Here is a 24,950-nt window from a genome sequence, read left to right as displayed (position 1 = left end):
TAAATTGCAGCAAAATTGTTTTATTTAACCAATACAATAAAAACCTTTTGCCCAACATACTACTATTTACACACAATGGTTTGAAGAATTGCTTCTTCAACCTCACACAAATGGCAATACAAAATAATTTTGATTAAAAAAAGAAAAAGAATAAGAAAAATGATACAGTTAAAAATTGCTTGCTTCAATCTGGGCATAGCCGTCTAATGCTGATAGTTCAGAATTAACCATTTTTGTCTTTTTGAAATAATTTTGATTTTTATATTATGACTCGCCCTCATACAATTCAAATTGACAAATGTTTCACGTGTTTTGTTTTTTTTATTTCCAAGGATTTTATTGCGATAGAGACACCTGTAGGTCATTTTAGACTCAGTAAAAAGGAGGATGGTTGGGGAACAGTTGTAGATCTGAAGTTAGAAGCACCAAAGAGAAAGCCAGACAAAGGGGACTAGTTCAAATAGGGAACAGATAATTCCACAATTCCATCGATGTGTCTAAAAGTCCTATCCAGGTACAAACAAATGGTCTTGCCATGAAGGATATACTCAAATGTTTACAAAGAATGATATTATTTTTTTAACATGTTAGTACAAAACAGAGAAATGACTTAAAAGAAAAAAAAATATATCTCTCAAAAATATGAACAAAAAACATTAGACTTATTCCCCTAGGACCTCTGACGGGATCAGGAAAAAAAAAAGAAAAAAAGAGCACTCAATCCACAACATAGACAGAGAGCAACATGGCAAGGGAAAACAGATATAGGAGGACGGAAGACAAAGCAAAAGTGACCAATCTGCCAATCATGGGTGGAGATCAGGATAACCCATCCCGGGCAAATGTTTCTGAACCTTTATTTTAACTCTTATAAGCATGCTAAAGAAAAAGAAATTATAATGTAGAAGGATTAGAGTTGATTCAATAATAAATTCTGTGATAATCTTTATACGGCATTGGCAAAAATGAGATTTCACACATATTATCATAATCGTGAACCAACAACGTCTATCAATTTGACTAAATCAACAACCAATTGTTTAAATAGATCAGGATCAGCTTCATATAATATATTTATGTCAGCCTCCGTTGAATAAACCCTCCCAAAAATGTTTAAAACAAAAAAACTAAACAACCCCAATTAACTTTGAAATTCATTAATATCATTATCAATTTTATTTTTTTTTAAATGTTTTGTTTCTTTATTTTTTGTTTTGTTTCTTTTTTGTAAACTACATATTTCATTATTTTAAAAATAAAAACGCTCCCTGTGTTACTGTGTTGTGTAACTATCAATATGTAATATTGACACAGGGTGATATCAATAAGCTGATCATGACCCACACATTAACTAATGGTCGTGAAACATTTAGTTTGTGAAATAAAATCAAAGTTTAAGTCCTCTTGCAGTTTTTAAATTTGTGAAGAGTGTTATTCTTGCGATTTTAACCTTTTCAGTATGGCTCTCTCTGTTAGGTTGCTTCTATTTTTAATAAAGATCTTAAAAAGAATATCTTGCCCATTGGAGGAATCGAAATTGATAATTCAAAAGATTATTTTGAAAAGAAAACATAATTCTTTTCACTGGCTGATCTCAAAATCATTGACGCAAAACCACAAACCTAGTTGAGTCAAAATATCTAAATTTGAAGAGATAATGCTAAATCACTCAAACTACTGGAAAAGAAAAAAAAAATTGCACATTTTAATTCCATTAGCACAATTGATAAAACTACGGATTAGTTGTTTGCAGATATTTTATCATTGCTTTATACTGATGGTGCTCGATTTCACTCTAATCTGGGATCCTACCTTAAGTTTTCACTATGAGAATAATAATATCATTCAATTAAGGCTTCATAAAAAATTCAGACTAATTGCAGTTACCGTTCTCATTGTGAAAAGGTTAGATCTGTAAGAAACATTAAAAAATTAATGAGAAAAGAAATATTTGAAGAAAAAAGTCCAGCCTAGCCTTTAAAGGATAATCTACTGTGTACTGGAATTTGAATATGTAAGATGTATGAAAGCCTTGAAATAGACAAGGAGGAGGAACCCTTAAAAGATCACATTTGTAAAATCACATTCTTTACATTAAAACATAAAAACTTATTTGACCAGGAACTTTTATGTCCATAAAAACAGTATAACAGAAATCATTATTTTGCATTGCATATCTGAACTAAAATAGTTAAAAATAATTGCATTTACAAGGGAACAAAATAATATTTGCCATAGCTTCTTGCTAAAGATCTCATTTTCCAGGTTTTCCAGTCTGAAATAAAAAAAAAGAGAGATATTGCAAATGTTATTTTTTACATTGTCTATTTTTATTTTTTTATTTTTGAAAGATGTCTATTTTTATTTTTTTATTTTTGAAAGATACATTCATACTGAAAGTCAAAATAGCAAAACAAAATTCAACCTTATGTAGGCAAAATATTACATATCGGATTTCTATAAAATAAAGAACGATATATCATCTGGCCACACCCATATCATAAGAATAGGTAATTGAATCTGCATCATACTTGACCTGAATTATACCATAAAATGAAGTGCTCTGAAAACAAAGAGCCACAACATCACTGTTATTGTGAACGATTTTTTTGTTTTAAATTTGAAACACTAATTGACACATTATCCTGCCTATTTTCGAACCCCAAAACTGATAGCATGTCATTGTTCAAAATAGATGCCACAGAGATTTTCTTTTTTAAAAAAGAAATCAAAAGAAAACAACCCTTTTGTAAATTGAAAGATTCAAAGGCAATTTTCTATTGATAACTGAAAAAAAAAAAAGCCGTAGTTATGCACCTTGCACTAATGAAGATTAGGGATGTTGCTAATTTCTGTATCGGTTACCTCCAATGGGCATCAAATTTCAGCACATAAAGAAAAAAGACAATAACTACACTTTTCTCAGAATCAACAATCATCAATTAAGTGAAGAAATCATCAAGTAATTACTAAGAGCTGGAGATTTAGTAAGTGCTGAGTCCTAATATCGATTGGCGCCCATCCTAACACATTTTCTTTCTTTGGATTGGCATTTGCTTGTTATCAGAATAGTTAATTACTAATGTAAATTAAGAGAAATTGAAAATAAAATTATCAAAGTTGAGCCTTGAAACATCCATTGTAAATTTGTTAAAGTTATGTTAGAGTGAGATTGTCTGAATGTCATTGGGGCTCAAATGTGACCTGGTGTGTGCGAGTTATTTTTTTTTTCAAACTCCTACAAAGAATGGACATTGTGCTTCTTTTCTCCTCCAAATCAATTTTACCATCATAATGTTGAAGGATTGTTATTATAACAAGTAATCTTTATTAATTTGTGTGTGTGTGTGTGGGGGGGGGGGGGGGGGGGGGGGGGGTGGCAGCAGAAGATAATTCAGTTGTGGTCGCCTTGCATAACGTATGATTGAATTCCTTACCATTGATCTGCCACCACTTTTAGAAAGTTGTGTTTATCTTCATCTCCAAGAATGACAATTTTAACCCTACAAAAACATTGGATTTGCATTGACACGAACCAAAAGATTATTTCAGATGGCCAATCAGCCATCTTTTAACCTCTATTTCAGCCAATAAATAAGCAAATATATTATATTGTTAAAAAAACAACTTTAATCCAATGGGTTAATATCAGCGTTTATGTTTTTAATTAAAAATGATGGATTATCTCCAAGATTAGGGGTAAAATAATTTGTATTTAAATACCTTTACTTTTTCTGTCTCCGGTTTAAGTGCCCTGTTCTTTGATTTCTCTTTCTCCAGCTCAGCAGTTAATGAAGTAACCTGAAAATAATAATAATAATTATAACCAATGTAATAAGAGTATTAATCCCATATCATTTAGTGAAACAAATCAAATTAAATCATTGATACGTTTCATACAAACAAGATCGTGTTCAACTTTACAACCTTAATGGCCATTAATATATGATCGGCCAAAAGGATTAAATACAAAGCCAACATTTACAAGCCCAAAATCAAGCCACTTCAAGAACTATATAATTGAATGCTTATTCAAAAAATGACAAACAATTGAATATATATTTTTTTTTTTTAAATGCTTATGAAATTATTTTTTTTTTAAATGTTTTTATCGATCAAAATTAATAAACTTTCTTACCTGTTCCATTAGTTCATCTTTAACATTATTCAACTCATCAACTTGTAATAAAACCTGGGCCTTGTCTTTCACTACACAAAACAAAAAATAAAAACGAAATTATCTTTTATTTTGACCTTCTGTCATAAAAAAAAATCAGTATTGATAACCTAGTTTCATATTTAGTGTGACAAAATATTCTATAGAGCAGAAATAAATCTTCACTTTAAATCAAATAAATGTTTTTAATACATTGCTCGCTGGATTCTAGTATGCCCTTGGGAGAATCCAAAAAGTGGGCTAGAATCCAAGCGTGCTGAAATCTGATGCTAATAGGAAGTAGAGACTAATTACATCGATAAAGTTCGGTCACCCAGCTCTAGTGACCTTATTGCAGAGTGTGCTAGTATTCGGTGTGTGTACAACAAATAACAGCTAAAAACTAGAGCAATATATTATAAAACTCACTCTCCCCTTGTGCCAAGATCACACATAGCTGTTTATTTCTCTGTTTTACTTGCTTCATCTCATTCTGAAGATAGAATGAAAAATTACTCAAATTCAAATATTAAAAAACAAAACAGGAATACTCCATACTGTTCAAAGTCAGTAAATTGGGAGTCAATAATCTTGCCCTAGTTAAAATTGAAAGTGCCTGAAGTGCCTCGAAATGTGACCTTCCACCATTCCCATATAGGAATATATATATATATATCTTTTAAAAGTCTAGTCTTGAGAATATCTGAATTAAACATATTTGTTTTACATACTTGAATAAAAAGAAGATCTAATAAATAAATTTACTCCATAAAACAGTATTTTAGTTGGTCCCAATAGCTCAGTTGGTCGAGCTCTCGCTTCACATGCAAAGGTATCAAAATAGATCCCAGGTGCAGTCAAGATTTTTTTATGAACCACCCAGCAGTGATTGGGGAGCTGGGTCTGTTAGATCTGGTAAGAACTACTTTGCAATAGACCAGCATCCTATCCAAATGGCAGCAAGCAATTACTATTGTCTGTTTAATGCTATAAAACTGAGATAAACTCTGGTTCCATGGCCAAATGGCAGTGAAGGACAACTTTATGAAACAGCGTTTTCAGAGTGAAATGTTCAAAGACATGCAATTATAAAGTTAATTTTTGTGGATATGTAAAATTGGTGCTTCTCACTCTTTGTTGAGAGAGAGAAGTAATGTACAGTGCAGAGTGTTTTGTTTTTTGTGTTTTTAAGGGTTTTACGGCGCTTGCATCACATTAAGGTCATATCAGCGCCATAAAAAGGAAGAAAATGGGATAGTAAAAAGTTCTAGAATTACAATTAAAGCACAAAAGAAAAGGTGAGACAAAGGGGAATTGGTCCAAATAGGGAACAGATGTAGATTCCAAGAGGACACCGTCAAAGTACTTAGTTTGAGATTACCTAAAAGTCTCAAACCAGACACAAGCACAGGTCCCAACTAAGAGGAATACACTCAAATGTTTACAGATCATATAATAAAATATGTAAACTAAACATAATACAATGCATAACAGAGAGATGATTTACAAGGAAAAAAATATCATCTTCCAAAAATATAACTATACATTCGACTGTTTCCCTCCCAGCCAAGGAACTCCGGCCAGGGCCAGGAAAAAACTAAGTAATCTCATTCCAAGACAACGACAGGAAACAATTGGAAAACGGGTTGGGGGGATAGAAGAAACAGCATGTACCTCCCTGCCCACTATGGGAGGTCAGGATCCCCACCCAGCCGTGCAGAGTGGATATATCGACATCATGCTTATATCAACATGACATCAAAGTCCCGTTTTTCTTCTTTCTCGCGATATAACATTAGTAAATATTTATCACTTATATCGACAACAATTTTACAAGACGGTTATATCGATATACAAACCCTTGATACCGGCAATAATTTGTCTGAAAAAAACAATTTTAATCAAGATATCCTGCAGTGAAGTAAAACAGCAGTCGATGAAAATACAGAGAGATACCTCTGTGATGTAAAATAATAGTCAAAGAAAAACCAAGATTATTGTCCGATAACATCCTACGAATCGGCATTGATTAGAATCATGATGTCAACTGTCAAGCCTAGTACCGGGCTGTGCCATCATATCTCAGTACTGATACCAGTGAACTGGGAATTCCCGATATCAATATTCTTGTCTTTCAACAAAAAGAAAGTAAAAAAAAAAAAAATTAAATTAAGAAAAACAAACTAGAAATACCAAACTATTTCTCAATTTTTCTAAAATGCATTGCTGGTGCTCAGCAGATCAGTCTCGATATTATGGGCATGGTCAATGCCACTATTACTGGTACTCAGTCTCGATACCACTCGACATTAGTTAATTTTTAGAAGACGCCATTGCAGATGTGGAGTCATATGAGGATAAGGTACTATTGGGACCAGTTTCCGGCCATGCCACTATAGTAGCTGTCAAGACTCTCCACTGTTTTTCATAGCAACTTCATGAGGGCACTTCCTTATTTGAGGTACTTGCCAGTGCTGAGGAAAGGGTCCATAAAATTATTCTTGGCATTCAGATATGGACCAAAATATTAAGACTATTAAAGTCATATGAAGTGAACTGTCCTAAATTTCAAAGGCCACCAAACCATCAAGATTGACTTCCCTTGTTATTTTCTAGCATTTTCTCATTTGTTTCCCTTTCATTTTTTGGAATGACTGATATATCGACATCACGCTTCTATTGTCAGTTTATACTGCAGTCCTGACGATGTCCATATATCCGTTCTCGACTGTATTCCCTGCAATAGTAATAGTAAACAGATAAACAGCCTCAGGAGTTCAAATAATTTCTTATTTACTCTCAATGATTGACCATGATAGATCTTTCACAAGAGTGCAATGACTGGAATATAATTTCAGTTATTAGAAAAGAAATGAAATGAAATTTAGAGTTCCAATGTTGAAATGAAATACAAATGACTTACTTCCATCTTTTCCATTTTTTGCTTCAAGTCTTTTATAGTTTTATCTCTGATTTCAATATCATTTTTAAGTTTTGCTACCACAGCATTATCCACTGCAAATGTCTGAGGATTCAAGATGAATATAAAAATTGATGTCAAACTTGTTCATGTTTATCAATATGCGAGCCATAAAATAGCATCAATATGATCCAGAAAGTAATTACTTCATATAGTCATGTAGACAATACCTGTTAGACACGTGAATCAACTATGCTTGGCAGCTGTAAGCACCAATGAAATTTCTGGGATAGTGAGAAAATTTGCTCATTTAATACAATGAAAATTGTAAAACACTTCGGGGCTTGACAATTCAGCACCATAAAATAATAGATTTAGTTTGATTTTTGAGTGAGGATCGAAGATGTGTTTGGATTATTGAGATTAAAAACTAAACTAGAAATGGCCAGAAACCACAAGAATAGGGGTGATTATTGGTAATAACTATACAACTATAATGATTAAAACTCAAGCATTCTATAGATCAAAAATAAATTTGATGAACACAATTTGAAAGGAGCACATCACTTTAGAAAAGACAGTGCACATACTTTTCTGTATTCCTCTTGCATTTTATCTTTTTTCAATATTTGCTTGGCCTCATGTTGAGCACTGTTAAAGAATTTGGAATCTTTTTCAGCTGTAGGTACTCTGTGATGAATTGGTGGTCGTGAAAGATCCTCTGAAATAAGATTTCGGAAATGCAGCATAAACAAAACTAGACAAGTATTGGGATTGTTAAGAAACTGAGCTCAAGGAGTGTTACATACCAGAAGTACACTGTCACGAATTTGACACACTCCTTGTTATGGACAGTGCGCATTATTCGCTCTCAGTGAACATTAGTTTTATTAACAGAGAGCACTGTTCCCTCTATGATGTCAGTTCCTTCTCCTATCATACCCAATGATTGTTTTATCTTGCTCTCTCACTCTCCCCCCTCTCTCTGTTCTCTCTATCTGCCCTTCCTCCTTTCTTCCTCTTCCTTATTCTGTCGATAATAATTCCTTAGTAAGTCGAGACATCAAGTCCAAATCCGATATACAGGTATATATACAGAGACGCCAACTTTAAATTTGGCTCACAGGAGTTTCAGACACCACTCGTAGGAATTTCAATGCCGAAAGAGGAATTTCCGCACACAAGAAAAAGGAATTCGAATAGTATTTGATATTGTCTTTACATATTGTATAGTTCTAAATAGATAACTGATTGGAATTATATTATGATACATAAACACAATGCCAAATATAATCCCAAAGTTTCCTTAGTTCAAATGAAGTAAAGCGCCAAAACCTAATGGTAGAGATTGTAGTACTGGTGGTAATGTGGTGTTGGTGGTTGTAGTAATAGTAGTAGTGATGATGAAGATATGATAGTGGTTGTTGTTGTAGTAGTAGTGGTAGTGATGATGATATGGTGGTGGTGGTGGTGATTGAAGTAGTAGTTGTAGTGATGATGATGTGGTGGTGGTATAGTGGTTGTAGTAGTTGTGGTCGTGATGATAATGATGTGGTGGTGGTTGTAGTAGTGGTGGTAGTGTTGTTGATGTGGTGGTGATGGTGGTTGTAGTACAAATGGTAGTGATGATATTGTGGTAGTGGTGGTTGTAGTTGTAGTCGTGGTAGTGATGATAATGCGGTGGTGGTGGTGGTGGTTGTAGTAGTAGTAGCGGTATGATGATGTGGTGGTGGTGGTGGTTGTAGTAGTAGTGGTAGTGATGATGTGGTGGTGGTGGTTGTAGTAGTAGTGCTCGTGATGATGATGTGGTGCTGATGGTTGTAGTAGTAGTGGTAGTGATGATGATGATGTGGTGGTTGTAGTAGTAGTAGTAGTAGTAATAGTAGTAGTAGTAGTAGTAGTAGTAGTGATGATGATGTGGTGGTGGGGGTGGTGGTTGTAGTAGTAGTTGTGGTACTGATGATGATGTGGTGGTAGTAGTAGCGGTAGTGATGATGATGTGGTGGTGGTTGCAGTAGTAGTGGTAGTGATGATGGTTGTAATACTAGTGGCAGTGATGATAATGTGGTGGTTGGAGGGGGGAGAGGTATCCTTGGAACAAATTGATCTCACCGGAATTTGACGGAAGTTGCCCGGAGCCCGGAATTTTTGGCTCCAGACCGTAGTTTTTTCCGGTGAAACCGAAGTTTTGTCATCACTGTATATATATATACCGAAGATTAACTGAAAATTGTTGTGATTAACCAGTGACTTTTATATAGAATTAATTCCGATTCTTGGGAAATGTTGCGATTAACCCAGTTATGATTATCCAGAGTGGACAGTAATAATAATAATAATAATAATAATAATAATAATAATAATAATAATAATAATAATAATAATAATAATAATAATAAATAATAATAATAGTAGTAGTAGTAGTAGTAGTAGTAGTAGTAGTAGTAGTAGTAGTAGTAGTAGTAGTAGTAGTAGTAGTAGTAGTAGTAGTAGTAGTAGTAGTAGTAGTAGTCAAGTGGTGATCGGTGGTACAGTAAATGATGATATTATTATAGTAACCGTGGCAAATGCGGAGTGAACATGGCCGTGAACTATCAACTCCCTAACCAGCAAAAGTATCAATTAACCGGCAAGACAGTCCAATAAATTCTCATTCACTGGCATTTCCGCCGTGCGCTGGCAAACTTTGACCCATGAAGAAGAGCCTTTGGAATGCTCAGAAATATCTGGAAATCTAGGAAAATCACCACCAACTGTCCTCCTTCATGGGCCAGAATCATGGAAACTGACAGGCGCCATCTCAAAAAGACTAAATGCATTCTAAAACAAATGCCTAAGAAAGATCCTAAGGATATTCTGACCAAAAGTAATTTCAAACTAAGAACTGGTTAAATGCACTGAAACTGAACCAGTATCTGAAGCTATAAAGAGAAGGTGGAAATGGACTGGACAAGTCCTCAGAATGGATCCGAGTGCCATTCCCAGGATAGCCCTCAGGTGGACCCCCCAGGGAATGAGAAGAAGGGGCCGCCCACTGGAGACCTGGAGGAGGAGCATCGAAAGAGAAATAAAAGCTAATGGTTGGCCTTGGGGACAGATGGCAAAAATGGCCTCCAACCGACAAAGATGGCATTCCACTGTGTCAGCCTTATGTACTGATCAAGCACCAAGAGGATAAGTAAGTTGTTCCTAAACTCTATCATTTAAAGGAAAACAAACCAAAACTAAGTAAATATGAAAAAAGAAGAGGGGGGGGGGGGGGTAGGGGGGGATGCTGAAATGTATTTTGGGTAATTGAAAAAAAAAAAATGTTATATAATTCGTACTCTAGTAAATGAAAAGGCAGATGCAGATGTTTTTTCCAAAAAGGTACAATTGTATTACCATCGTGTAGGTCTTCTGGTGCCTTCTGAGTTTTAGGTTTTTGGAGATTATTAAATTCTTCTAAAGACATAGTCTTGGCCTTATCTTTCTTTTTCTTCTTTTTCCCTTCTTCCCCTCCTGCGGGTTCCTCGTGATTACCATTAACTCTTTCCTTCTTCTGTTTGTCCACCTGCACCAAGAAAAGAAAAAATATTTGAAACAAAAATAAACTTTGAACTTCATAATTTGCAACTTTTAAACATTCAATTCAGTTAATTTCTGAAATGAAGCACCATGTATGAGTATCAGAAATTCATTGTATGTCTACATTTTGAAATTTTTTACTTTTTTTCTTATGGGGGATAAAGGGGGTTGGAAGGGGGGGTGGTGCTGTTTGATTGCACTTTCAGTAAACTTGTCAAGTCTCTTATTATTCATAAATAACCATTTTGCTCTGTCACTACAAATTATCATTATGAAACAAACTGGCTGAATACTATGATTTTTATACATTATGGAGTAAAACCAAAAATAATAGGTACATAAAAATAAACCAAAAACAAACTGATTTGGTAATTTTGAGGAGACAAGCCAAAACATAAACATAAATTTTAAAAGAAATTTAAAATATAAACAACTAATCATTGAAATGTCCTGATAATACTGCATTTTTAAATAAGCAATGACATATATTTTCGAGGCTGCTTTCCACTGATAATTCCAAACATTTTCTAGTTTCCATCTAAGAAGGTTGGCTCTCACATAAATGATAATTTACTACAAATTGATAGATAACTACAGTAAAAACCTGTTCAACCAAAATTGTCTGAACTGAAAATAAATCAAAATGTTGTCATTTTTTCGTCTTTATTTAAGCCAATCAAGAATTCATAACCCGAAAGCCACTATGCTCAAACTATCTTTAAACTGAAAAAAAAAATTGCAGAATAACTGAATAACCTAAGAAAAAAGAATTCGTTACCGAACAAAATTCCCGTTATTTAAGGCAATGTGCTCTCTTGTATCCATTTAACACTTCTCATACAGCTCCGCTGAAACACTTTGCCACCAATCCCCCCCACCCAATCACCTTCCCTTATCCAGGTCTTATTAGTCTCAGTAGTCTCTCTACACCACCACTCACTTCCCTCTCCCAACCAATCTCACTATGTAGCAATGACTATCCCGCACAAATCTTTGGGCCTCTTTTTCGCTCACGAAGTGCCCGAATTCGCGTCAAAATATGGGACGAAGCTGTTTCGTATATGCTATTTTAAAATATTAATTACGACGCTGTTTATCGATGAATATGACTGAAAGTTGGCACACAGTTAGAAAAAAGGTCATTTTAGATTATGTCAAGCGACAAAACTCGTGTGATTACCAGAAAGCTGTTAAAAATAGATTTTTACTCTTTGGAGTAAAATATTTCTAAAACTACCGGGCGTGGAGGTTTTGTCGCTGACAAGGTAATACATGAACATTTCTTCTTTTTGGTTGTAAAATTTCATATGAATATGACGAGTACTTTTCCGTATTTTACAAAACACCATCCTAATTTGCTCTTCAAGTTTCAATCTTTTAATCCATTTATTACGCAAGATACAACCAAAGGTCGAAAAAAAATGCCGAAAAAGCGTCCCATATTTTCGCGTTTTTTTCCTCTTTGCGGGTCATCCAAATAAATGACACCTTTGAAACTGCATAACTTGTTTATTTATGAATGGATTTTCAAAATTCAAAAACATTTTTACTCAGTGGAGATAGGGCTTTGATTTTAGACAAAAATTTTCCTCAAAAAGAGAAAAAAACATTTTTCATAGTCATTGCTACACTATGACTACACCATCCATCTTACTTGATTGTGAGAACCAGAGACATCTATAGTGAGAACACAATGTGTTGGTTAAGAGCAGTAATGTTGTAACTCCATAAAGATGACAGAGTTATAACACCTTTTCTCTCTTTAGCACCTACAACCACTATGCTCATTTCTTGGCACATTTATACTTGCACACAAACATCCCCCTCACATACTCATACAAACAGAGTACATTACTTCAACCAGAGTCACACAGTTGAAGAATTCAATGCGTTGCAATGTGTGTGACTGGGATGAATGATAGCAGAGGAATAATAATAATCTTGGTAATTCATAACTTTTTGAGGTATGCAGAAACCGAAATACATTTGACTCCGCTTTATTGCACACCCTCAGGAGTTTGGGTTACTGTGTCAATTAAGTGGAGTGTGCGATTAAGCATAGAAGCTAAAAATAACACCAAAGCACCACCTTTCATGTCCCATTCATGTAGAACCTTCCCCTCTCAGTTTTCTACAAGCTTGGGACCGCCATGTTCAAGCATGGTCTGTTTAGAAAGGGTTTTTATTTTTTTATTTTTTTCTTGTTTTTTTTTTGTTTATGTTTTGCTTTGGTTGTTATTTATATTATTTTTTTTCTTTATTTTTGTTTTTTATTTTCCTTTTCATATTTTATCGACAACAAAATGTGACATTATTGTTTGTAAGAATAGTAATCATGAAGCGTTAATTGCTTTTTATTCTGTGCAAGCTGTTTATAAACCCTTGTCTCAAATTTCGCCAATGTTGATAGATCTTGGATAAAGTGGTGTAGTTTGTCAACCATGTCAAAGTTTTTCAGTGTTTTTCAGGGGTGGTGTGTCACTCACCAATGACTCATCCTCATCTTCATTATCCATTGTCTTTTGTGTGGCTGAACGGAGTCCAATAGCTCCTGAGAAGTCAGTTCACCGCTAATGGGTACATTATTGTCAAATCAAGAATTCAGTTTTTATGGGGAATGTGTGGCGTATAAGTGGAGTGTGCAATTAAGCGGAGTAAACAGCATGTTTAAACAGAAATAAAATACCGAGTCCCTTGAATTTTGGTTTAACCGATTTTTACTGTATGTGGGTTTTATCACTTACACATAGATACACACACTCTCGCGAGTTCAACCTCATTGAAAATCGAACATATTTGTTCGATTTTCCATGGATATGAACTTGAGAGAGTTAAGCAGAATTCAACGGATTTGTATCCTTAACAAGAAAAGACTTCTGGGTGACAAAATTTGGCCAGGTTCAGAGTTTTTCCTCCAGATTCTGACTTTCTATCCAAAAATTTAAAGGAAATGTAAAATTACATTTGATTATTTTTTCATACTCATAATGGGCCTCTTTATATTTCTAACCCATCACCTAAAGTATAGTGATTAAACTAAAAAGTATTCAATGACATGCAGCTTAATACCACTTTTTTTTTTTTGACTTGCTTATGGCAGGTCTTTTTAAAGATACATAAAGATCAATAAATGTAAATACTCCAAACTAATTTTCAAAATCATACATACTGCAAAGATGCGACCAGTTATGGAAAGTATATATAATTCTAAGACTTTTGATACCACAATTACAATCAACTTGATAGGGCAATAAGTTCAAAACTAATGCAAACTTGAACTTTGGACTTTTTTGGTCACATTTCAAATGGGCCAAAACCCCATTTTAATTTAAGCATATATTATAATCCAAAACAATTCAAACTTTTTGAACTTACACGACATTACACTACACTGACAAATCATCCAACTTTTTTTTAAGACTGTGATTATATTAGAAAGTTAGAAATCATTGCATTAAAATTTGCGCAATAATCGAATAGGACTTAAAAATTGCAAAAATAACCAATTTTCGAAAATTCACTTTAAAATTCCAAAACAAAAGCCACACATACTTAAAAAAGACATCTAATAAAAGTTAAAAGCCAAGAATAAGGACTATTAAATAAAATCAAATTAATTATCCAAAATTAGCATCTTCACCAAAATATCGCTGATTCAAATTTGATAGCCGAAAAAAAAGTGAGGAAAACCAAGGAATTTCAAAAATTCACAGAATATTAAAGAATACAGCTACAGACATAAAAACCCCCCCATTAAAATTGAAACCTTTTTTTTTGTACCGATGGATAATGAATTAAACGCAAAGAAAACGAAAATTATGAGCACAGATAAAAGCAGCGCTGCTCAGGTCGAAATAGAAGGAGAACAACAGGAAAATGTTACAAATATCATTTACCTTGGAGCACAAATAGAAGCCAATGGAAAATCGGCACCAGATATCAGAAGACTTGCAATTGCAAGCAACAAACTAAACAAAATGATGGCAATCTGGAAGAGCGAGGAAGTCAGACTGAAAATGAAGATCCTAACATCCTGTATTTTTCCTACTGCAATATATGGATGCGAGACATGGTCTATAACCAAAGAATCAGAAAAGAGACTAACCGCCTTCGAAATGAAATGCTATAGAAAAATCTTACGCATCCAGTGGACAAACAAAGAAAGCAATGCAAACATCATGAAAACACTAGGACTAAAAAGTCCCTGCTAATGAGTAAGATAAAAAAGCTGAAACTCAATTACTTTGGGCACCTGAAAAGACACGACACACTAGAGAGAGATGTACTGGAGGGCATGGAGGAGGGCAAAAGAGGCAGAGGAAGACCACAAAGAAGATGGCAACAGGATATACAGGAATGGCTCAACAACGGCGTGACGGAATGTGGCAGATGGGCACAAGACAGAGACTTCTTCCAAAGGACTGTGGGGGAGGCTACGTCCAAGTGATATGCCACAGAAAGAGAGAGAGGATAATGAATCGTTAAAAAAAAATCACATACTAAAATGTTTATTTGGTTGAAGTCAAAATGTTGGAATTTTATTAAAAACAAGGCATCCTTCGTGACACAACTTCCAAAAATAGTGTTTGTTTGAAAATATTTCAAATTTGAAACATTTTTTGGTCAACAACATGAATTAAGCCAAACAATGGATTTAACTCAAATTTTGACACAAAACAAAGTAGAGGATGGACTTTCATTCGATACAACGCTAAAAGCTAAAAAAAAAAACAAAAAAAAAACATTTTATCTTGGCTTTTATTTTAAAATTTGAGTTTTTAAATCTTAACTCCTGCAAACACAAATTAATGTTATCACAAAAGAAAGATTGTATTTCACCATTATTCTGGTACTTGTGAATAGATCCACCAATCATTGGGGTAGCTCAGCCTCTGTGGAGAGTGCCAGCTAGAGGCGTATAATTTGGCTATCAAAACACCATAATTTCTGATGAAATGTGTCTTAAGCGAATCAATTCAACCTATATTTCCAGCAACACTTATCAAACAGATTTGTCATTTTTAGAAAGAATAAGAATAGCACTTTTAAACTGTGCTATAAATATGTCCCTAGCTCAATCATGAAACAAATGCTGACATTTTAAAAACCGATATTTTGAGAGAAAAAAACCCTCTCGCTGATGTCCATATTGCGCGGTTGGAGTAACTAGTAAATGCAAAATGAAAATTTAGAATTAGATTTTGAACTATTCAATTACTATTTTTGTTTGTTCCAGCTGAAGTTGACTTTCCAACAAGGCTTTTTCTAAATCCTCTCTGAACTGATCTTCGACAACCTAAGGAGAGGGAAAGAGTGAAAGTAGACAAATGAGTATACTATTGAACTATATCAAAATCATATGACAATAAATCATGTTGATAAACTAATAACTTTCTTCCCTTGACTTAGGACTCTCATTTGTTTTTCTTATCAAATCCAATGATGAGTAACATTGATTTAAGTTTTGAAGTTAAACAAAAAAGGTGAGTTATTTTGCAAGCAAGATTAAAAAGTCTATATCTTTATCTCTTAATAATTCAAAATGTTGAACTACATTTAATTATATGAATCCACAACATGGTAATTGAGTTGATGATCTGCAGATAAGCGACAAAGTATCAATGGGAAAACAAAAGACTAAAAGAAGACCATAATAATATAGTTAAATAAATAAATAAATAAATAAATAAATAAAATAAAAAATAAATAAAAATTTGACAAGTATTAAAGAACTTTAGTAAGACTGAACCTTCCATCCAAAAAACAAATACATTCTAGGATATGGCAAAAGCCTGATGGTTACAGTGGATATTTTTTGGAAGTATACAATGAAATATTTGAATTGAACTTTCAGTCCGATAGCCTCGGGAAATCATCATCATTTTAAACAATTAAAATGTGGCAACTTATTAGTATTAGTGGTGACCTCTTTTGCCAAAAGTTGAGAGCATGTCAGTTTTTTACTAATCTAAATTTCACAACAATAAAAATCAGTTGTTTTTTTGGGGTTTTTTTCTCATGTTGTAGATCATAATGACACCTTATACTCACTTCTTGATCATGCTCCTTCCACTGTTGCCACTCATGTTCTTGACCTTTTTGATTATTTGAGTTTCTGTTTTTTCCAGACTTCTTTTTGCCTGCAGACGCAGGTTTTGCAGGCTCAGAGTTTGCAGATCCTGGCCTCCCAAAGCCAAATGCAAGCTGCTGAAGCTGAAATTATCAAATGAAGTTCAATGGTGGTACATGCATACCTTCGGTTGACCATAAAATTTAAATGACAAAAGCTCAAACCGAGAAAGATCAATTAAGTACAAATTACCAAAATATAAACACCAAACCAAATTTGCCACCTTTTCACTCCTCACCCTCATTCTCCTGTCTGTAGCCGTTGTAGAGGAGGCATGAGTGCAGCTTTGCCAGCCAGTCTTTACCAAACCAGTCCTGTCCTCCACTTTCCTTATCAGTGTCGGGATGTCTAAACGGTCTAATCCTTGATGTTGTCCATCCAGAATTTTGGTTGTCTCCCTCTTTTCATGCCTCTTTTTTGGGAGGACAGAATGGCTGGTCAAATGGCCAATCCATTACAACTTCCTTCTTTTGACAATAGCAAGGAAAGATGATTGAGGGTTTAGCCAGCTGTAAACACTTAACATGTAGGAAAAGACACGATGCCTATTCGACGAAATTAGAATCTTTTTTCAAACAGAGACAACTCAGTTAACAACCAGGTACTTATTTTCAAACTTGAGTTTGGTGAGAGAATGTAAGTAAAGAGCCTTTTCCAAGGACTCAATTATGCGCTGCAGAGGGGGGTTCAAACCCAGGACCTTCCAATCCAAAGGTGTCATACCACAAGCCTATGTAAAGAGGCTACCCAAAAACCAATCACTAGAACATCTCAACGCCTCTTCTTTCATAATAAGGCACACAAACATGAATATAAGGAGCTGTCGGGTGCAAGAGTGCAATGAAAAAAAAGAAAAGAAAAAGGAAAGTAAAGAAAAAAAAAGAAGAAAAAAAAGAAATGACTCAAAGTTGAGATGCTTTAACCAAAAAGTAGGAGAGACTATAGGCATGTAAAATTTTGGTGCAATAAAGAAAAAGGATGAGGGGAAGGAGGAAAACAATGAAGAGAAGGAGGAGGTGGATGTGAAAAAGGAGCAGAGGAGATAGAAGAAGAAGAAGAAGAAGAAGAAGAAGAAGAAGAAGAAGAAGAAGAAGAAGAAGAAGAAGAAAGAAGAAGAAGAAGAAGAAGAAGAAGAAGAAGAAGAAGAAGAAGAAAAGAAGAAGAAGAAGAAAAGAAGAAGAAAAAAGAAGAGAAGAAGAAGAAGAAGAAGAAGAAGAAGAAGAAGAAGAAGAAGAAGAAAGAAGAAGAAGAAGAAGAAGAAGAAGAAGAAGAAGAAGAAGAAGAAGAAGAAGAAGAAGAAGAAGAAGAAGAAGAAGAAGAAGAAGAAGAAGAAGAAGAAGAAGAAGACGATGAAAAATATGAAGAAGAAGAAGAAAAGACAGAGGGGAGGCCATGTACATTAATCACTTATCACCACTTTTATGAGAAATTTGAAATTGGTCATTACTGCAAGGTAAAATTCACTGTCATATTAAAGCGTAATAGCATGTATCTATTTCCAGATTCTGAGGCGCTGGACGCAGGGGACAACATGGTGATGCAAGATCAAAGAGAAAAAGCCGCCAACTCTTGGGTTGTGGAAATGGTTGTCGGGGGGGAGGGGTGTGATTATTCTGTTTATAATAACATAGAGATACTCATGAGTGTGTGTGTGTGTGTGTGTGTCTTTAGGAGGACTAATACGGTTTCTATAAATGCAAACGGAATAGTAACTGAGAGTTTCACTAATGATAAGTTCAAGATATGAAGTGAGTAGAAAAGTGCCAGAAGACAATAGAGAATAAAAAAAAATTTTCGCGGCGGTGGTGGGGTTTGAACCTGCGACCTTATTGGTACGACAACTCCGCCTGGCAGGTGAGAGCGTGGCTCTATGTGTGAGCTATCCACGAATACAAAAATACTCGTATCAAACCCAAGTCATATTTCTAGAGCTCTCTCTCTCACCCACTTCTGGAGACCGCCGGTTCGCTCGCACACAACCATCGCGAAGTTATTTGACCAGCAGTTAAGCTTAATAGCCAATATTCTCAACACAAACATAGAAACGATTGAGACATTGAGTATGCTCCGGTATATGGGGTGAATTTTTAATTCAGAAAAGTGAGTGGAGCAGGCACTTATGTTGGTAACAACAAGATATGAAGTGAGTAGAAAAGTGCCAGAAGACAATAGAGAATAAAAAAAATTTTCGCGGCGGTGGTGGGTTTTGAACCTGCGACCTTATTGGTACGACAACTCCGCCTGGCAGGTGAGAGCATGGCTCTACCGTGTGAGCTATCCACGAATACAAAACTATTCGTATCAAACCCAAGTCATATTTCTAGAGCTCTCTCTCCCACTGCCGCAAAAAAAATATTTTATTCTCTATTGTCTTCTGGCACTTTTCTACTCACTTCATATCTTGTTGTTACCAACATAAGTGCCTGCTCCACTCACTTTTCTGAATTAAAAATACACCCCATATACCGGAGCATACTCAATGTCTCAATCGTTTCTATGTTTGTGTTGAGAATATTGGCTATTAAGCTTAACTGCTGGTCAAATAACTTCGCGATGGTTGTGTGCGAGCGAACCGGCGGTCTCCAGAAGTGGGTGAGAGAGAGAGCTCTAGAAATATGACTTGGGTTTGATACGAATATTTTTGTATTCGTGGATAGCTCACACGGTAGAGCCACGCTCTCACCTGCCAGGCGGAGTTGTCGTACCAATAAGGTCGCAGGTTCAAACCCCACCACCGCCGCGGAAAAAATTTTTTATTCTCTATTGTCTTCTGGCACTTTTCTACTCACTTCATATCTTGTTGTTACCAACATAAGTGCCTGCTCCACTCACTTTTCTGAATTAATGATAAGTTCATCATTCGGGCGCATTGCATTGCAGTATTCCGAATCGAAGAGCCATTGGAGACTATTCATACTCGACCCTGGTTAGCCACAGAGTTCTATTTAGTTTAGACTTGGGGTCCGAATTGCAGCGGAAGCAATTTAGACTCGGGTCCGAATAGCCTTTGCCTAAAATTAAACCCAACTAGTTTAAGAAAAAAAATCTGGGAAATGAAAGCATTTTGGTTTGACATTAGTTTTGGTTTTAAGGGTTTTTGAATTAACAACTGCTCTGAAGTGTATATATCTAAATCTAAACATTTCATTAATGTGAATGAAATCTTAAATATATCTTGCAGGTGATCTCTATACATTCTATCCTGCTGTACAAAAGTGTTGTATTTTGCTTTATGACATGTACATCATAAATTAAATATTATCATCATTATAATATATATATTTGTTTATGGATTCATTTAGTCATTGTAGGGCAGCGTTCGCCCTGGTGTGTTTCAGTTTTTGTAATACCTAATAAAGCATGTCTAGGAGCTGTTTTAACTATCAACACTAAATTTTTTTCTTCTCCAGTTAAGTTTCCCTTCATGACTTCATGTCTTTTGACTTGAGACTTCAGTTAGCTAATCATATTGCTTGTTAATTGATAACAAAGGTCTTTAACCAATAAAATTGTCTATTGGTTTTTGGTCTTTTTGTTTTGAACAAACACATACACAAAAACAAGACAGCGATGAGTCATTGCTTTATTAGAGAGGCAGTTGGCAGTAGACTGTACTGTATTCGTAGACACTTCATTATTATGATTATTAATACAGAGTGTCTACGTGCATGGTAACTTTAGGCAGTTTAGTGAGCAGCAGCAGTGGGAGTCATATTGTGACACAACTCGCCCATAAGAAAGTTATGACTGGAAATTATGTTCGCTTTTACTAAAAGTTTTAGAGGGGTTCAATTAAAGATGCATAACTTTGTTATAAAGAGGAATATCGCAGATATTTTGGTTTCATAATCATTATTTTCGTTACCGGGCACCTAGCCCTAGCCTCAGGATCTACGTACACGCTAACATTTATACAAGGTAACCTTGAATCTCGCCTTTAATGATTAATGAACTTTAATGGGTTAAATTGTATTGTTTAATTTTTTTTTTTAAATAACACACACAAACACACATACAGAGCGAGGTCTATCCATAGCTTGTATTGTAATTGTAGCGGCAAACCAGTTACCGGAGCTACCGTGTACGTAGATCCTGAGGCTAGGTGTCCGGTTACCGTGTACGGTAAGTAGACATTGCCTTATTAACAATAGTAAGTAGTAGTAGCATTTGATCAATTAAGTAATTAAGTCTAAATTAAGTTTAAGTTAAGGCTTTATTATATTGTTGATTTTTTTTTTTAAACAGAACATTATTATTATAATTATCGATCTATAATTATTATTTTCATCAACAGTCAATATGTTTTTAGTTATTTTATGATATATCATTTCAATTATTCTCTTTTTAAAATATTTCAATTAGGCAGTTTAGTGAGCAGCAGCAGTGGCAGTCAATTTTTGACCCAACTCGCCCATAGGAAAGTTGTGACCGAAAATTGCCGTTCGCATTTTGGGGGGTTCAATTAAAGATGCATAACTTCGTTATAAAGAGGAATATCGCAGATATTTTGATATCATTATTTTCGTCTTTCAATTTCCTTTTAAATGGTGCCAATTAAGGGAAAATCCATTAATAATTCCAGAAGTTATATGAAGTTAAAATTTGGCAATTTTCAAATGCATTTATTTTTTTATTTACCGCGTGTGTTTTTAAAATTTAAACGCTTGTTTTTAGAATAACATCTAAACTTTATTCATGCCAAATTTCAGGGCTCTATATCGATGCGCAGACACCTTTTAACTCTGCGCCGAAATGCCTTGTTTACATTATCTTCTCATCATGGCTGCCGGACGATTTCGATATTCATATCGATATTTTAAATTTAGTTATGTATTATGTTAAATTTAGTCCATAATACTTTCAGTACTATTATTTGCTATGTTTTTATTTTGAATACATACTTTCCAACTTTATTTATAGGCTTTTTATAGTTTTTGTTTTAAAAGTTCGTATATTTCTTCTCTTTGTGAAATCCGATATTAATAATATCGATATTTTAAAAATACAAATTGCTTTAATTTAATTTTATTTTACTTTGCCATCAAGTCATCAAGTTTCTTTCCCATATGTTTAGATATGTTTATCATTTGTATCCATCATATTCTAAAGGCCTTAGCCTTAATAATTATTATGGTAAGAAGTTCTATTAGTTTTGACACCCCCATATATTGAGAGAGAAGGGGGGAGGGGGTGGGGGATAAAATTATATTAATTGTCAGTTCAAATGATGTAATAGCAATAAACCCAAAGTGGTTCAGCAGAATTTTTTAAAGTATTAAAAGCCAGAACTTTCCTTCTAATTAGGTATAATAGGGAATCTGTTTCAATTTATTTGAACTTTTCAATCTACCATTTTATTTATATGCAATTAAATTGCCATAGGTAAAAATAAACTCATTATGACATTACACAACATGTTTATATCTTTTCATTTAAATACTCTCAAACCCTTTTTTATTCTCTATGTATTTATTAGAAGAGGGGAATTATTTGCAATTGTTTCAGTGAGATATTGGAGATAAATCCAAAAGTGATAGAGCAAATTGTTTCTTACGTCTAGCCGAGTTTTTGATTATGTAACATTTGCGTCATATTATGTAATAATGTTTTAATTTGAAATGTTTATCTTCCTCTTTATTAATGTAAATGCATTGTCCTCAATAAGACGAACATTTTGGTATACAATATATGATAAGAACTCCATATTGACTGTTTTAACCATTTTTTTTAAACATCACGCGATTTCGGTCACAACTTTGCAATGGTAATTTTGGGGTAAAAATCGGTCTGAAATTTCAGACTTTGAACTGCCGTAATCAAGATACAAACAAAATTCAAACTGTTTTGTAATCTGTGTTGCCAGCTCTTTCATATGACATTGGTTTCAAGTGTGTGAGGTACATTTAGAATTTCTATTAAACTCCCTATTTCAATCCGTTACCTTTTCCTTTTCGGTAGCTTTTTTCGACTTGTTTCTTTTATCGTCCTTCTTCTTGAATGCATTATTGTTATCATTGTTTTGCTGTTCCAGTTTGCGTTGGGCTCTTCGCTCTTCAATAAGTTCTTCTTCGGGTTTAAGAGCAGCAAAAGCATTTGCAACAGAAATTCCCTTGGCTTTGATGCCTGCCATTTGTAAGATTAAGGTTACAAAGAAACAGGTAGAATAAGCTGAATCTTAAAATTAAAAATTTAGAATTTTATATTGTTAAACTTTCACTGCTGACTTCTCGACTTCTCAGTGTAACAAGAGAGGGCTCTTATTTTAGTGTGGGTGGTAAGCGATATTGAGCACTGTCCACTTTAATGTTTATTTCGGGTACCAAATACTATAAGGTTGTATTCGAGACGGTGTGTCTTTTTTACGAAACCCGCCGAAACCCGCCGAAACCCGCCGAAACCCGCCGAAACCCGCCGAAACCCGATGAAACCCGACGAATCCCGACAAAGTTATGGGAAGTAGGTGGCTGTGGGGAGTGAACCTAGAACTCAGGGAAGTGTACACCATTGGGGAGTGAACCTGGGACTGGGTTTCGGCGGGTTTCGTAAAAAAGAACCAGTGCTTTTTTACGAAACCCGCCGAAACCCGCCGAAACCCGGCGAAACCCGACAATATACAGCAAAGTTATGGGAAGTAGACAACTGTGGGGAGTGAACCCGAGACTCAGGGAAGTGTACACCAGTCGGGAGTGAACCTGAGACTAAGTTTATCGGCCGGTTTCGGCGGGTTTCGTAAAAAAGAATTAGTGCTTTATTACGAAACCCGCCGAAACCCGCCGAAACCCGACAATATCCGGCAAAGTTATGGGAGTTTGGCAACAGTGGGGGGTGATCCTGGGAGTCAGGGAATTGCACACCAGTGGGGAGTTAACCTGGGACTGTGTAAAAAGGATATCAGTGGGAAATAAACCTGGGACTAAAGGGACATGGATACCATTGAAAGTTGAAGCCGGATATGGGAATTGAGTACCAGAGGAGAATGAACCTGACACTATAGAAGGTGGGCGCCAGTGGGGAGTGAACCTGGGATTCAGGGAATTGCACACCAGTGGGGAGTTAACCTGGGATTGTGTAAAAAGGATATCAGTGGGAAATAAACCTGGGACTAAAGGGAGATGGATACAATTGAAAGTTGAAGCCGGATATGGGAGTTGAGTACCAGAGGAGAATGAACCTGACACTATAGAAGGTGGGCGCCAGTGGGGAGTGAACCTGGGATTCAGGGAATTGCACACCAATTGGGAGTTAACCTTGGACTGTGGGAGATGGATAACTGTGGGTATCCGAGCCGAACTATAGGAGTTGGGTGCCAGAGGAGAATGAACCTGACACTATAGAAGGTGGGCGCCAGTGGGGAGTGAACCTGGGATTCAGGGAATTGCACACCAGTGGGGATTTAACCTGGGAATATGTAAAAAGGATATCAGTGGAAAATAAACCTGGTACTAAAGGGAGATGGATACCATTAAAATTTGAAGCTTGGTATGAGAGTTTGGTACCAGAGGAGAATGAACCTGACACTAAAGGAGGTGGGCGCCAGTGGGGAGTGAACCTGGGACTATGTAAAAAGGATATCAGTGGGAAATAAACCTGGGACTAAAGGGAGATGAATACCATTGAAAGTTGAAGCCGGATATGAGAGTTTGGTACCAGAGGAGAATGAACCTGACACTATAGGAGGTGGGCGCCAGTGGGGAGTGAACCTGGGACTATGTAAAAAGGATATGAGTGGGAAATAAACCTGGGACTAAAGGGAGATGAATACCATTGAAAGTTGAAGCCGGATATGAGAGTTTGGTACCAGAGGAGAATGAACCTGACACTATAGGAGGTGGGCGCCAGTGGGGAGTGAACCTGGGACTATGTAAAAAGGATATCAGTAGGAAATAAATCTGGGACTAAAGGAAGGTGGATACCATTGGGAGTTAAAGCCGGATTTGGTAGTTGGGTACCAGAGGAGAGAGAAACCTGACACTATAGGAGGTGGGCGCCAGTGGGGAGTGAACCTGGGACTATGTAAAAAGGATATGAGTGGGAAATAAACCTGGGACTAAAGGGAGATGAATACCATTGAAAGTTGAAGCCGGATATGAGAGTTTGGTACCAGAGGAGAATGAACCTGACACTATAGGAGGTGGGCGCCAGTGGGGAGTGAACCTGGGACTATGTAAAAAGGATAT

General features: G+C 35.4%; 1 protein-coding gene across 1 annotated transcript; it reads right to left on the bottom strand.

Annotated features, from left to right (window-relative positions):
* LOC144965425 (G kinase-anchoring protein 1-A-like) lies at window positions 1-23,049 on the bottom strand. Its single transcript, XM_078900762.1, has 10 exons — window positions 22,715-23,049; window positions 16,695-16,856; window positions 15,862-15,939; window positions 10,461-10,629; window positions 7,667-7,797; window positions 7,080-7,181; window positions 4,586-4,649; window positions 4,139-4,209; window positions 3,724-3,801; window positions 1-2,275 (listed from the first exon to the last, which is right to left on the bottom strand). Exons 1-10 carry the CDS (start codon window positions 22,901-22,903, stop codon window positions 2,255-2,257), a joined length of 1,065 nt encoding a protein of 354 aa, XP_078756888.1. The 5' UTR covers window positions 22,904-23,049; the 3' UTR covers window positions 1-2,254.
* Window positions 23,050-24,950: the final 1,901 nt, after the last annotated feature.

This window comes from Berghia stephanieae, chromosome 2 (assembly GCF_034508935.2).
Source record: "Berghia stephanieae isolate SIO BIC M18660-M18661 chromosome 2, UCSD_Bste_1.3, whole genome shotgun sequence".
Taxonomy (NCBI): Eukaryota; Metazoa; Mollusca; class Gastropoda; order Nudibranchia; family Aeolidiidae; genus Berghia; species Berghia stephanieae.
The sequence above is the reverse complement of the archived record's forward strand: the minus strand, read 5'-3'. Positions and strand labels throughout refer to the sequence as shown.